This window comes from Lepidochelys kempii, chromosome 13, assembly GCF_965140285.1.
Source record: "Lepidochelys kempii isolate rLepKem1 chromosome 13, rLepKem1.hap1, whole genome shotgun sequence".
NCBI lineage: Eukaryota > Metazoa > Chordata > Testudines > Cheloniidae > Lepidochelys > Lepidochelys kempii.
Genome location: NC_136392.1, coordinates 4740363 through 4754491, shown reverse-complemented (window position 1 = coordinate 4754491; position 14129 = coordinate 4740363). Strand labels below are relative to the sequence as shown.

The window sequence follows — 14129 nt, the reverse complement described above, 5'->3', positions numbered from 1 at the left end:
CTAATAGTGTTTGTGTTTCAGGGGCTGCTGGATGATGTTATAATCACTATTTTCTATTTAAGTGCATTGGGGCAGGGAACCCAAGGGTTTTCTTGCTCCTGCATTGGGCCAGGAGGGGAATGTCTTTTTTTAGTTACTGCCTAGTCACAGAAGAAAAGCAGTCTTTGCTGTGTGGATGGCACAGCCATGTTGCTGTCAAAGGGACATTTTACCCTTTCACGTTCTTTTCTGTTCCAGTATTTTCTTCTGTCCCTTTTGAGTCTCGAGTCGCATTCATTCAGATTTGCAACTGTTTGTGGGAGAAGGCATTCCAGTAACCTTTGTGATCATGGAAAGAGAAATCTAATGCCCTGATCCTGCAAAGCCATGTGCTTAGTTCTACACACTGTGTCTTCAATGGGACCACTCCTGGGATGTAAATTCCACAGAATTCTTTGCAGGATCAAAGCTTCCTAACAATCAACCACATTATCTACCATCTGCTAATTCAGTTATGACAGCTAATGTATGCATCATTTCTGCATGAGCTAATAAATAAAATACACCTGAAGAGTGCCGAGATCAGTCATAGGCTTGAAGGAGGAATTACTGAGTGGAATTCTATGACTTGAGACCAGACAAGATGATCGCCATGGCCCCTTATGGCTTTAAAAATCTATGAAGGCTCAGAATGGAACCCAAGTTCTGACGCTTAATTTAATAATACAGTAGCTATTTGCTGTTAACCCACCGCTGGTCACACACAATAGTCTAAGAATATACCCAGCTCACGTGACTTAACTTCCTTATAGGACTTGCTGCGAGAGCTGCCAAGTCTCACCCATCTGGGGAGGGAAGCTCGTTGCTGATTACTGTTGAGGCAGTTTTTAAAAGCGCTCTCAGCACTGAAGGAATGTGCAGCGTGCCACCGAAGCATGTTAACTCTCACATGCAATTTTGGGAGATCTCCCTTTTCCCCAGTTTTTCCCGTTTACCACAGGGCCTGGTTGTTGACTTAGCACATGGTATAAAGTTATATAGCTCCAGCATTTAGCAGGGCTACGATTTTGGAGGCTCACTGGTAAGTAGCTCTAGTATTTTGCAGGCCCGGTGTCCTCTCCCTCTAATATTTTGCAGGCGGACGGCTCTGGCATTTTGCAGGCTCGCTAGTGCACGCTCTGGTCCTTTGCAAGCTCTTTTTACATTTAAACCCACCACAGGGCTTTGTGTGTCCAGCAGCATCCATCTCCTTCCTCTGCACCCCATGACCTCCAACCCGCCCTTTCAGTTTCCTTTCCTTGCACGGTCGTTAAGTTTCCTCCCCTGCAAAAAAAAAAAAAAAAAAAAACTACGACTCCCATGATGCAAAGGGCTCCCACCCTTCCGGCGAGTTGTAGTCCACCCATGGGTTCCTCGCCTCCGGGAGTAGCGCGTTCGCGCCCGCCTGTGAACTACAACTCCCATGAAGCCCTGGGGCGCAGGGAGCGTCCCGCCCCAGCCCCTCTCCCAACAGCTGATCGCGAGGCGCGATGGCTGCAGCCGCCGGTGATGGTGGGGGAGAGGGAGTGAATGAGGAGAGAGGAGCGCCAGGAGACGGCAGGTAACAGGGCCCACTGGGGAGCCAGGGGCGGCCCCTGGGGGCTCTTTGGGGTGCAGGAGGGGGGTGTTTCTGTGGCTTGTTTGCGCCGGAGTCGGTTGCCAGGGCAAGGCTGGTAGGGCTGGAGTCCAGGCAAGGCAGGACAAGCTCCCCTGAGCTCTCCAAGGGGAAGGCTTCAAGATGCATCCACTTTGCCCCTGCAGTTTGCTGTGGTGGGGGCTTTCTGAGGAGCCCCGGGGCGCGGTGGATCTGTCTCTTCTGCATGGGCATTAACCATCTCCCCGGCACTCCCAGGGGGCAGGATTTGCCCTAGGGAGCTTGTCCAAGCTTTCCCTTGCGTCTCTGGCTTGCAAGGTGCTGTGCACCTGAGCTGGCTGCATTTCAGTGGGGCAGCATGGAGAGCATTTGGAAAGCGCCCTGGGGATACTTCAGGGTGAAAAGTGTTTGTGTTTCCACTGCCCTGTACTGGGCTGAATCAGGCCTGCTCAGCTGCCTGGGTGTCAGAGGCCCTACCTTGCTAGTAGAGATTCTTCTTAAACTCAAGAATCTGGGGCTAGTACAGGAGATCTGAGTTCAAACTCAGCTCTCCGCATGAAGCTCCAAATGCCTGTGATGAGCTCTGTGATAACGGTGGTGTGCTCAGTGGGCTTCATGCTTTTTGCAGGGGTCACTATTCAGAACCATACAGTTTTACATTATGACAGGTTTCAGAGTAGCAGCCGTGTTAGTCTGTATTCGCAAAAAGAAAAGGAGGACTTGTGGCACCTTAGAGACTAACCAATTTATTTGAGCATGAGCTTTCGTGAGCTACAGCTCACTTCATCGGATGCACGCAGTGGAAAAAATGAAATCCACTGAATGCATCCGATGAAGTGAGCTGTAGCTCACGAAAACTTATGCTCAAATAAATTGGTTAGTCTCTAAGGTGCCACAAGTCCTCCTTTTCTTTTTACAGTGTAAATGATAGCATGATATGCCCTGCACTCATTAGGGAATAGTGTGGTACCCTTAATTACTTGCAAATCTCAACTGTAAATATTTAGAGGTGACCAGTGTACGCATCACAGACTGCTCTTGCAAGGGTTATAAAATCTGCAGTTTGTTCTTCTGGGGTGAAATTCTAAACCCTCTCCTGCCCTGTCCTCCCCCCACCAAAGTCAATGTCAAAACGCCCACTGACTTCAGAGAGGTCAGGATTTCACCTGATGTTTATAAACACAACTGGAACCTTTCTGCACTTGTGAAATCTTTATCTGTTGCTATCTTGAAAACTGTGAAAACGATCTCTGTGTTAAACTCTTTCAGTGAGGAAAGATTCTAAGTGGGTGTTAGTTTCACACACCTCAACATTAGCAAAGGGTTCTAGTCTGCATACACAAAACCAAGGAATTAGTCACTTTCCTTCTTGTTGCTTTGTAAAATGGTCAACAGATTAAACTGCCCTGAGGATTAGCTTTCTGGAAAATATTAAAGTTTAGCTGTTTGCAAATCATGTGTGCTTTTGCACGTATGCACACACCCCTTCCAAATATCCTGCACTGCAAAAAGTGTCTTAACATTTGCCATCTTGGAAAAGACGTGTGTATATTTTTTCCCTACTCACATAACAGAAAAATGGGTGGATGGATTTTCCTCAAAATTTCTTAAAAAAAAAAAAAATTCTTTGGTCTGAGACCATGCATGGAATATACCCGCTCTAGCGGTGAAATGTTCAGAACTCTATGATGAGTGTCTACAAACGATATTTATAATAAATGCTGCAAAGTAACGCTTACTACAGTGCAGTGTACCCTAGTCTAGTGTTTCGAGCAAACCCCTGGGGATGTCCCGAGTTCCCATGTGTTTTGCTCCAAATTAGTCAGCCACGTGATGTGTGACTGTGGGCAAGTCACTAAGGCCAAATCTTTTGAACTTGGGGGCTTAGGTTTTTCAGAGACGCTGAACGCACTGATTTCCAGTTGAGGCTGTGACAAACAGACCACTTACTTGGGGGGAAAGAGAGATTCAGGCCCCGACGTTGGAAAACATTGCCCTTAACCTTTTGGTGCCTCAGTTTCATCAACTGTCAAATGGGGCCTATGAACACAATGAGTTTACCAGAGGAAGGAAGTGCATTACTGAGTAATAGCTAGAGAAGCTGATGAGTAGTTGGGTTGTACAACAATGGCTGTTTTAACCAGGTAGTCGGGTATCAGTTACACTGACCTCATGGTTTCCTGTGTCCAAGCTGTCAGAAATGCAAAAATGAACAGATCATAAACTGTGGTGAGAAGGGTGCATTATTTTTGAACTTCATGGAGCTTTGATAATCAAAGTTATTAACAGAGGATAAACAAATGTGCGTGTGTTATTCCACGGTGCCTGGTTCTCCTCTGTTATACCGGGGTAGGGGAATAATGATTCCATCACACTCAAGGGAGCCACTCCAGTGGAAATGCGGTGTATGTTTGTGGCGGGTCGGGCCCCTGATTTTTCAGTGAATGGAGCTCCTTTCGATGATTTGCCTTATATAAACACTCCTTGCTGGCCAGGCGTGGGCTCTCTTCTCTGCTAGCAGCAGTGATTCTGCATTTTTTCCCCGTGGGCATGAATTTTGCATTCAAGTTGCTTCATGATTGTGGCATGGTGTTGCCATAGAAGGAAGTGGTGGTACTGTTGACCTCTGTTGTGGTATTTAAATATTTGGACATTTACCATTAGGGGGTGCTAGTACCATCCCCATAAACCTGTCCGGAGCCGCAGATTAAGGTGCTGCTGCTGGTTATACTCTAGAGTGGAAACTTTTTAACTCTTTGGACTCTGGAGCATTTTCATCCTGTGCAACTGGTGATCCGGACTGGCTGTACCAGCGGCTCTGCCAGTGTCGGGAGTTGGGTCCTGCCTCTCACCAGGAGAACGGGACTCTGTGCCTATCTCCCTTTCCCCGTTCTTGGGGCAGGTTAGCACTGCACGCACCAAGCCACAGTTACGTGTCTCGCTCTGGTGGTCGTGGCGGTGGGAGGATGCAGAACGCTACTTCCGAGCTCCTCCCTTCTGCTCCTGGGCTGAAGCTGCTGCTCTGATGAGCTGGCGGGGGCCAGGGAGGGCTGGGGGAAGGACTCCGCTCCCTTTTTGTTGTTAGGGAGGCTCAGTGAGGGAAGAGGCGCGTCTACCCTGTCAGTTCTGCACACACAGCTCAGGGCTCAGCTTTTTGCTAGGCGAGGCAGAGCGCTTCAGTTCTTGGTCCCAATCACGAAAACGATTATTTACTTTTGCCAGTTATGCTTGCGGGTTTCAGCCCTGCTTTCTATTAGCCTCATGCATCCTTGTGAGGAGTTTGCCCCACCAGCGTAACTACGACAACGTGGTTACACCGGTGCACGTTTCTCTAATGTAGGTGAGGCCCCAGTCTGATGGGCACCCAGCAGCTGCGTGAGAGGAGTTCAGGGGACTTGCATGTGTCCTTTAGACTCTTTGATTGTTTGCTGATGTCTCTTTTACGCACCCACCCTGGAGCAGAGGCTCCTGTGTGCAGAGACAAAGGTGGGTGTCCCTCTCTAAGGACGAGAGGCCCTTCATGCTTTGTGCTGATGGGGCTGACATGGAGAGAGATGGGTGTGACGAGAAGGATCAGAGATGGCTTCTTCCTCAGTGTTAACGCAGCCCAGGAGTCTGAGCAGGCGGCAGGGCTATAGTCCGGCCGGTGGTTAGTCTCAGAGGCCTTCTCTCGCTGTCATTTCACCGGCAAATCAGCCTCGCTCCACCAGGCTCAATGGAGCTGTGTCAGTTTGCACCAGCTGAGGATCTGGCCCTGACAAACGCATAAGGTCCCAAATGGCTTGGAGTCGTGGTGTACAATTGTTTCAGTCTGGTGGGGGGCTGTCCTTCAGATCCCGAATCTCTCTCTCTTCTTCCCCCCCCCCCCCACTCTTTTGGATTGTGACATCCACCACTCTGTCATGGAGGGTCAGTAGAAGAAATAAGTGAGACAGGGTTTATACAGGACGTAGTGTGTTCTGCCAAGCCAGCGGTGTGAGCCAATGCTACATTCATAGCAGGGCCCACTATAACTGGTTCACGCACACAGGCCCTGATCCTGGAGTTGGATCTACGTGGGTGGTCGCCTGCTAGGGTCATGTATGGACACGAAGGCCCACATGGATCCAGTTGTAAGACTGGGGTCATGGTGACCAAAAGAGAAAGAATCCTGGTTCATTTCAGCTTTATCCTAAAAATTAAAGGAAAAATAAATGATTAGCATTTTCCCAAAATCTGCATGAACGTGCTGGAATGAAGGCAAATTGGGAAGACATGACTCTAGCATTTATATTGAGTGCATGTCCTATTATGATAATGTCTGGGCCATTTTAATAGTCAGTGTGCAACGCCAGACACAGACCATCCCTCACTTCTATGAACACCGCTCCCTCAGCATCTGTATTTCACTTACACCCACCCAAGGGCCGTTGGGCTCTCAGTCGTAGAACTAATATAATATAGACATGATGACCAGTATCTTACACTCGGACACCGCTTGTGAGGCCAGCTAAGAGCAGAGTTGCTGTGCTCCCATCAGCCTAACCAGCTGTAAAGGGAAGTTCACAAGCATCTGAAAGATACGCATGCTGAGGAGACCGAGGGATTGTTTAAAGAGGGTCAAGGAACAGTGGGGCGAAATTAACAAGAGAACCTGTTTCAAATCTCTTTTAAATCTGCCTTCTTTGATTTTCACAACTAACCCGTTGCCACTGCTGGATGAATCGACTGGAGGAAACGTGGGTGCTTCTGACGCAGGTTGCCAGCTCTGATTATTGTATTGTATCGCTATATTTAGGGGAGGGAGGGCTTCCAAGTCCCAGGTCTTCGACCTCATTCTCACTTGCTTGCGTTAGAGTCTTGGCTTGCATTTCTTTTTAAAAGTAAGTTTCTAGCCCTTCTGGGCCACATCTACACCGGAAGCACATTGGCAGTAAAGGAATATCGGTATAGGATGGAAGCAAAGCTCTTCCTAGTGTGAATGCAGCTATATTGCTTGGGGTGGACAGTGCTGTTGATCATTCCTTTCAGACTCTTCCTGAAGGTCCGCGAGCTCTTTGGAAGGCAGTCTATGTTGCCAGAAAGTGCAGTCCTTAGAACTGCCTTCAGACTAGATTTGATTTGATGCACTCCTCTTGTGGACTGCCACTGAGTCTTTCTTCAGAGTCCGAGATGATTTGCAAAGATGGAAAATGTTGTTCTTGGCATACTTTTAAAACAACCACAGCATAGAATGAAGAAAGGCGATTTTGTCTGACTCTTACTAAATTAGGAGCTAGATTAGACTGCGGAGTAGACTTTGTCAGGAGAATAGGTGAAAGCCCCGTCATTTGGCCATTGAGACAAAGACCGGAAAAAGGCTCTGATGTTCGCTGTAAAGAACAATGAAGCATTGGTGGGGAGCTTTGTATGTCTTTTTCTTTAATGGGAAAGAATAGAAATCACTGGGGAAAGATTTTATTTTTAAACTTCTGAAAGGGCTTTACAGACACGGGGGAGTTTAAAATAAAATTACAGCGCGGGAAAAGTTCTCCACATGTTCCTTTGAAGTTCACCAACTCTGCCGTGCGATTGGCATCATTATTTAGCGGGGATGGCTCAGTATAATGGCTTGAGTTAGGGCCGCATTGTCAGTTTTACCTTTGAATTCCCTTCCCTGTGGCCGTGTGTCGCAGTTTTACTGTTATTTCAAGCAGGGGTTTGGGGCAGTTTCTTTTTGTCTGTTTCTTTACATGTCCTCATTGGTCCAAGTGTTAGTGATTTGATACATGTTTCAGGGTAACATTCTCTTCTGTTAATCTAGCTGTTGGGCATCGGTGCTATAGTTTTGTGTGCTCCATACTAGACTAGGATCCCAGTGCCCCGAAATCCTATTCACCCACTCTCGTGCACACTCCTGTTTGTTTCGGAGTTGGGCCTTTGTCTCCAGAGACCAGTGCAGCAGGCCGTTGAGTGTTGAAATATCTGAGACCGTTGCAGTTGGGCTTTCAGCCCCCGCAGCTTGCATTGACCAGTCGGGGTGGTGGCTCCTGAAAATCAGCACCTGAAGTGGCGTACCTGCCTCAGCAAAGGAAACCAGCTCAGAGAGGTGCGTTACGGCCGTTAAAGGTCACTCACAAAAGTTATCTGTATTGCACTGGTGCCTGAAGGGCCCCAAACAGGATCGAGGGCCCCTTGTGCTGGACAGGGCTACAGTGCTCTTAAAACCCACATTCCTGGCACACTTGGAGCAAATGCTCAATGCCTGTCCCCTCAGGTGTACGGAATAGCCCCTCTGATCTGGGCCTTCTTTTGATCTGCCCTTCCCGCTCTCCAAACGCACCTCTTGGCCCCCTTCTTCTCCACAGCCTGGCGGCTCCATTTTTCAAAGCACTTAGGTTGTCAAAAGTCAAACCCAGAATTCCTAGGGAGGGTTGGCCGGAGGCAGCTGTTATGGGTGCAAAACAAAGGAAAAACTTGATCAGAAATTCTGTCCCGGGGAGCTGGGCCCCTCAGTCCAGGGGAGCAAATCAGGACCCCAGTTCTGATCAGTCTGCGTTGTGGGGCGGCAGGGGAAGCTTATTTAATATTCATAATCTGGATCATAATCACTGCCTGTGTGAGGGGTGAAAGTCCCTAATTATTATGGGTGTTTACCCCAAACTTGTTGTCTTTTCTCTTTGTTCGAGTAACGTCCCTTTTGCTTTGGTGATACATCAGTCTTACGTACACCGGTGACCTCGGAGCAAGGCCCGGATGTGTGGCACACAGCCTGGCAGGCTCTCATGTGCCCTGGGAAGGTGTATACAGCCCGTATGCTGCACCAGACACCTGCTGCTAAGTGGCTGAACGCTCTGTATCCTGATGCTCCTAGTCCCCCAACCCTTACCAGCTCTGCTGTGCCAGCCCGTCTGTGGTCCTTTGCCTAGAATCCTCCCCCCTTCACACTTCCCCTCACTCCCTGTGTTCAGTTTGGTAATTCCCTCTTCCTGTACTCCGATGCTCATTCATGCCTCAGCTGCCCCTTGGCATCTGCTGGCAGTCAGGTATTTCCCCAGGCCCAGCCACATGGCCCCATGCCTTTCCCCATGTACAGCTCCTTCCCGTGTTGTTGTCTCTGCCGGGAGGATGTGTTAAGCTGGGAGAGGAGCAGCAGGTGGAAAATTGCTGTCGAAGTGGCAGGGCTGGCATAAAGCACCTGGCAGCAGGATGGCTGAGAGTGCAGAATGCAGCGGCCTCGTGCATGGGGGGCGAGGGGCGTGTGAGGGGGTGTCTTGTTTGCGTGGTTACCCATGGCAGGGGGTGTTGAGTTTCACAGACTTGTTTATGCTGGGGCTGGAGGCAGGTCAGGGGATATCAGGAGACCTCCGCAGCTGCAGATCCACCTCCAGCAACAGGCTCGGCCACAAGCTGGGAGCTCCTCATAGCTTCCCTGCTCAGAGTGAATTTGAATTTGTAGCCAAAAGCCAGGAGGCTAGGGGCTCCTGGCTCCCTCCCCTGCAGAGCTGGGGTCTGTCCCAGGAATGCCAAGGCAATATTAATACCCCGGCTCAGCTTCTGGTGATCGGCTGCTTAGGACAGAGAGTCTCTTCTGTCCCCACTGGCTCTTGTTTGGGTATTAGTCTACTCATTCCCTAGGGGGAGACTATCTGCCCTAGCAATGGGATGGGCCAGCTAATCCACTCGCTCTGATCCGTTCCGAAGGACCCCGGCTCCCCCCCACAGCCCCAGCTGCAGCTCTCTTTATCCAGACACTGCTACAATTGCTGGGCTGGGGGAGTCGGCCCGTCACTTACCCCAGCAGTGGGGCATCCTCGCTGCTTCCCCCAGTGAGTCCAGACTCTGAATGTCAGTAGCAGGTGAGTGAGCCCTGTCCCAAGCCGCGGGTCTGTTGGTCGGGGTGAGGGGTGGGGGGAAGAGGAGGTGCTGCTGTCTTTTTTTTTAAACAACGTCCGTGCTATTAATATCAGGTAATGAACATAATCTCCAGGATAAGTGATCCTCTTCCCAGGCGTGTTGGCCGCTCCGGGACTCTGCTGCTGGTGCTTTCTCTCCTCCCGCTGTCTTCCTTGCCCAGCCCTTCACTGACACCCCAGCCCCCTAAGATTTCAAAGGAAACCATGCTGGGTGTCTGAAACCCTTCCTCCAGCCCCACAGGCTCTCTGGGGGTAGGGAATAGCCCCACGCAGGACTACGTTGGTGTCATTTCTCCAGAGTGCTTCATTCACATGGCAGCCCTGTTACAACGTTAGTGCCGTTCAGGCGGCCATGTGACAGGCAAGCCAAAAAATACACACACACGCTCTAAACTCCTGAAACCCATCCCTCCCTTGCCCCCCACTAGAGACTGATTCTGCAGCAGCTGGGTGGAATGAGCAGCCCCCCGATGTACGCGGGTGTCGGGATATCTGGCTGCTGGGCCCTTGGGGCTGAAGGCAGGTGAGTGTCGTAGTTTGCTTGCTTTGTTTTTTTTGTTTTTGTTTTTTAAATCCCTGTTTGCCTGCGAATGAATTCGTAGCACCTCCGGACCCGAAAGCATCGTGCCTGTTTGTCAGAGGGCTGGGAAATTGGAGACAGCAGCTGGGAGAGAGAGAGCAGCTTTGCCAAGCACACAGGGTGAAACCTGTGCAAAACAGCTCCTCTTGCTGCAGGATTTAGGGGTGGCTATTGTTATGGTGGGGGAGGAAGATAGCTGGGAAGAGAGTCTGGCTCAATGGTTAGGCTTAGCATGTTGCAAACAGGGGTGGGATTCCCCTTTAACTCACTGGCTTTGGATCCAAGGTCAGGAGCTTTACTGGCTGTTAGGGGGAAGGAGAAACTGTGATTTTTTTTTTCCCCCCGGGTTGGGAGTGTTTGGGAAGTGTGTGAACTCTTTTTCCTACTGAAAATTAAACCTGCTGCCTTTTTAGATGGCCCAACCTTTGGGTAGGGGTGTGTGTGTCTTCTCTTTGGCCTCTCAACCCGTCTGATCCTGTCCATGATGCCAGCTGGTCCTAAAGCTAATCAATGGCAGTTTGAAGCACAAAATGCATTGGGATAGAAGGAACTAAATTTTAAAAGGGGGAAACCCTAGGACTACCTGAGACAAGGGGCAAAGTCTGAACTAAAATTGGAAGCATCCTTCTCCTCTCCCCCCTGTATGATGAGTAAATTGAGTGACAAAAGAAAAGCTACCTTAGTTTGTGCCAATATTAATTTGCACAACTAATTCCCATCTTGCAGCAGAGTGGGGCTAACAAATCAATCACCAACAGGAGTGCAGTTGATTTACTCTCCAAGATTAACAGACAGCTTTGTGGGACACCGGTGAACGAATTGCACTGTGGTGTTTCACACTGGTAAAGGAACTGGAATTATCCCTGGGGCTTGCTCTCCCCTCCCCCGGTCAGGGCAGGTGGGATTAGGTGGGCGGGATTTAATCTGGAGTCCTGTTTGGAGGAAGGATTGTGGTTGAGAATCACAGAGACAGGAGAGAATTTTGTGAGGTTGGGAGTGTTGTGATGAGCATCCAGGGCTGTGTAGCCAGAGCATGTCTCTATCCTTCATCTGGTCAGGTTTAGTGTTAAAAGCTGAAATAATACTTCCCTGGTTTATTCAGAATCCCCGTGTCTCTGAGTAGGAGGGGATGGGGCAAAGGGCAGCAAGGAAGGAGAGGAAACTTCTCTGTCTATCCAGCAGCGAATAATAATTTCACACTCTTCATACCTGGCTCTTCTCATCACAGATCTCAAAGCGTTTGTTGGGGGCGGGGGGGGGTTAGGATCATTCTCCCCATTTTACAGATAGGGAGCATGAGGCATCGAGAGAGAAAGTGACTTGTCCAAGGTCTCCCGGCAGGAACAGAACACAGGTCTCCTGAGTCCCAGTCCAGTGCACGAGTTACTAGGCCACACTATGCGTTACCCAAATACATTTGGGAGGGCCAAGCCTTCCTCCTATTAAACTCTTGTAGTGTTTTTGGGCTGATGTGACGCTTTGTTTTTAACTGGAAATTCCATCTCCCTGTCCCACCCAAGACAACATACCATGGTGGGATGTGTCGTTCCCCTGTGGCTTCCTGGATTGACTTCATTGGAAACAAGCTCCCACAGAGGGGACGTGTCCCACCAGGCTGTACGTTAGGGAGCAGCCGAGAAGGAGGAGGGGTTACTTGTCCCTGGTGTGTCTCCACTCCCCTCCTTTGGGAATAGCAATGAGAAGGCCCAAGTTGGGGAGCCACTGAAGGGGGTGGGGTATCTCCGATGTATCAGAGCCCTTCTTTGAGGTCTAAGCTGAAGACCAAGAGGGGAAACAGTAAAAGGATCGTTCCTGGTCTCTTCCGTTCTCCAGACCATTATGCTTCAGATATAGACTGAAGTTCTGGCTTTGTTGAAGCCACCGGCAAAAGTCCCATTGACCATGGGTGGAACCAGGATTCCACCCCCAGGTTCTTTTGAAATGTTATGTCGAAGCCTGAGTCCTGCTGGTTTTCGACAAGACTTCGGCTGCGAGGTCACTTAGTTACTTTTAGAAACGTTACCCGTAGAACCGTGGGCACGTCACCGTGGGGAGAAAACTACAACCAAGACCAATCCCCTTCGTGTTGTGTAGGTGGCATTAACGCTGGGCTTTCCTAGTCATTGCTGAGCCAATGGGCTTCGCTTTGTGCCTGTTTCAGGATCTACAATTCGGTGAGCAGTTCTGGGGAGGATTACCTTGCATTAGTCGTTATTTACTGGTGGCGTTGTGATGGTTCCTTGGGGCCCCAGTTGCGGAGCAGGACCCTGTTGGGCCAGGTGTGGTACCCAGACAACGGTAGATGTCTTTAGAACTGAGCGATGCTATAGTGCCCCATAGGCTTTGAAATGCTTTCTGAGGACCCGCCACACCCCACAAAGCACGTGGAGCAATGCTAAAGTGCTCCCCTGCAGCTCCCGGACCAGGCAGTCCTTTAGTATGGCCTCCTGTTGTAATTCCAACTTCCAGCAACGTAAGCCAAGCAGTGTAGATGTCATAAGTGATCGTTCTGAATCAAATTATTTCAAATCTCTCCAGAAACCTCAAGGCCCAATTTCTTCTTCCTAATACAAAATACAAATTTTCTTTTTACAAATACCTTTCCATATGGCCTTGGGCCATTAACCCAGAAATGACTCCAGCCCCCTTGCCTAAGGGGCAGGATTGTGTGTGCTAAATGCCCAGGCTTGTTGCTGTTTCATGTTACAGCCAGCCAATATCAGGGCCCCACTTAGATTATTTGCTCTCTGAGGCAGGGAACCATTGTTTGTTCTGTGTTTGTACAGCACCTAGCACAATGGGCCCCTGTTCTATTACTAGTGTTGCTAGGCGCCACTGCAAGACAACGAATTATTATTCTGTTTGAATGCCGTACACGCGTGGCAAGACTGTCCCTTCTGCAAACCCCTTACAATCTAAGTAGGCGAGATTGAGGTATAAGTAAGGCTACGTTTTAGTCACGGGTATTTTTAGTAAAAGTCATGGACAGGTCACAGGCAGTAAAAAAATATTCACAGCCCCATGACCTGTCCATGACTTTTATTGTATACCGCTAACTAAAACTTGGGCCAGGGGGCTGCGGGTGCTCTGGGGGGAGCACCCCAGCCCCCTGCTTCAGCCCTGAGCCTCCTCTCACACCCAGACTGATGCTGCTGGCCCAGGGGGGACAGGGGATTCACTGTGCTGGGCTCCTAATGGTTTGAAAGAGTAGGAGCAGTTGTAGCATTAGGCATCTGCGCCAACTGCGGGGTCCCAAGGCAGCGAAGGGCCCCCTGAAAGCCAGATCCGACCCGCCAGGTGTCAGCTGCTCTGTTCTCTGTGCCGACCGGGGCTCAAAATGGTGCCCTCCGGACGGCGTGATCTTGCCCACGCTGTGCGTGTGAGGTCACGGGTAGGGCCCAGAACTGAGCTATGCAGGAGGCCCCCACGGGACAAACACTGCCACTGAGGATGAGACAATCCCTGCCCTGCCAAGCTTACTACCTAGAACCCCACCCTGCCCAGAGAGCCCTGCACCTGCCCAGAGCCCAGCTGAAGTTGCCCGCTCGTCTCACAATGGTATCGCTGATACTGAGAGTGAGAAGGGCTCTGGCAGACAGGATCCCTGTGTTCTCCATCGGTAAAACTCCCTTCGCCGCTTCAGCAGCATATCCATCCCCACCCAGAGAGCTGCATTTGGAATGTAGATGAAACGATCATTTTCCCCTCCCTGGTAAATAACAATCGCGCCTTCGTCATCTTTGCTTTTATCGAGCTGGAACGTCTCTGTTTACGCACCAGCATCCTTCTCCGGTGTCAGCACCGCTTGGGGAATCGCGGGCACTGTTTAATTGCTGTCTCGGGGCTCCCCAAAGAAGAGCAGAACAGAATACCCGGGCGGGCTGTCTGTGCTTTTCGCGCTTTCTCTAGGCGGGGAGGAGTCCTTCGAGTTGATACAGTCTAGTGGACTTTCCCTGTCGGCCTCACCTGTTTGTGATCATGGTTTTTAATTCTCTGTTCTGGACGTTTCTGTGTGGGCAGATTCCTGCACCTGGATGCAACTCCATTGAAGTAAAGGAGAAGC

The 14129-nt window shown here is 50.0% G+C and overlaps 1 protein-coding gene across 5 annotated transcripts in view; it reads left to right on the top strand.

Annotated features, from left to right (window-relative positions):
• The first annotated feature begins 1462 nt into the window (after positions 1-1462).
• Positions 1463-14129, top strand: part of UCKL1 (uridine-cytidine kinase 1 like 1) — a 41316-nt gene continuing 28649 nt past the window's right edge. For 3 of the 5 annotated variants that reach the window (XM_073308949.1, XM_073308953.1, XM_073308950.1), the window contains exon 1: positions 1463-1579. In XM_073308949.1, coding sequence (XP_073165050.1) covers positions 1509-1579 — 71 coding nt within the window. In that variant the 5' untranslated portion in view covers positions 1463-1508. Of the gene's footprint in view, positions 1580-9912; positions 10010-14129 lie in introns of those variants that run through there. The other 2 variants (XM_073308951.2, XM_073308952.2) reach the window with 2 other exon arrangements.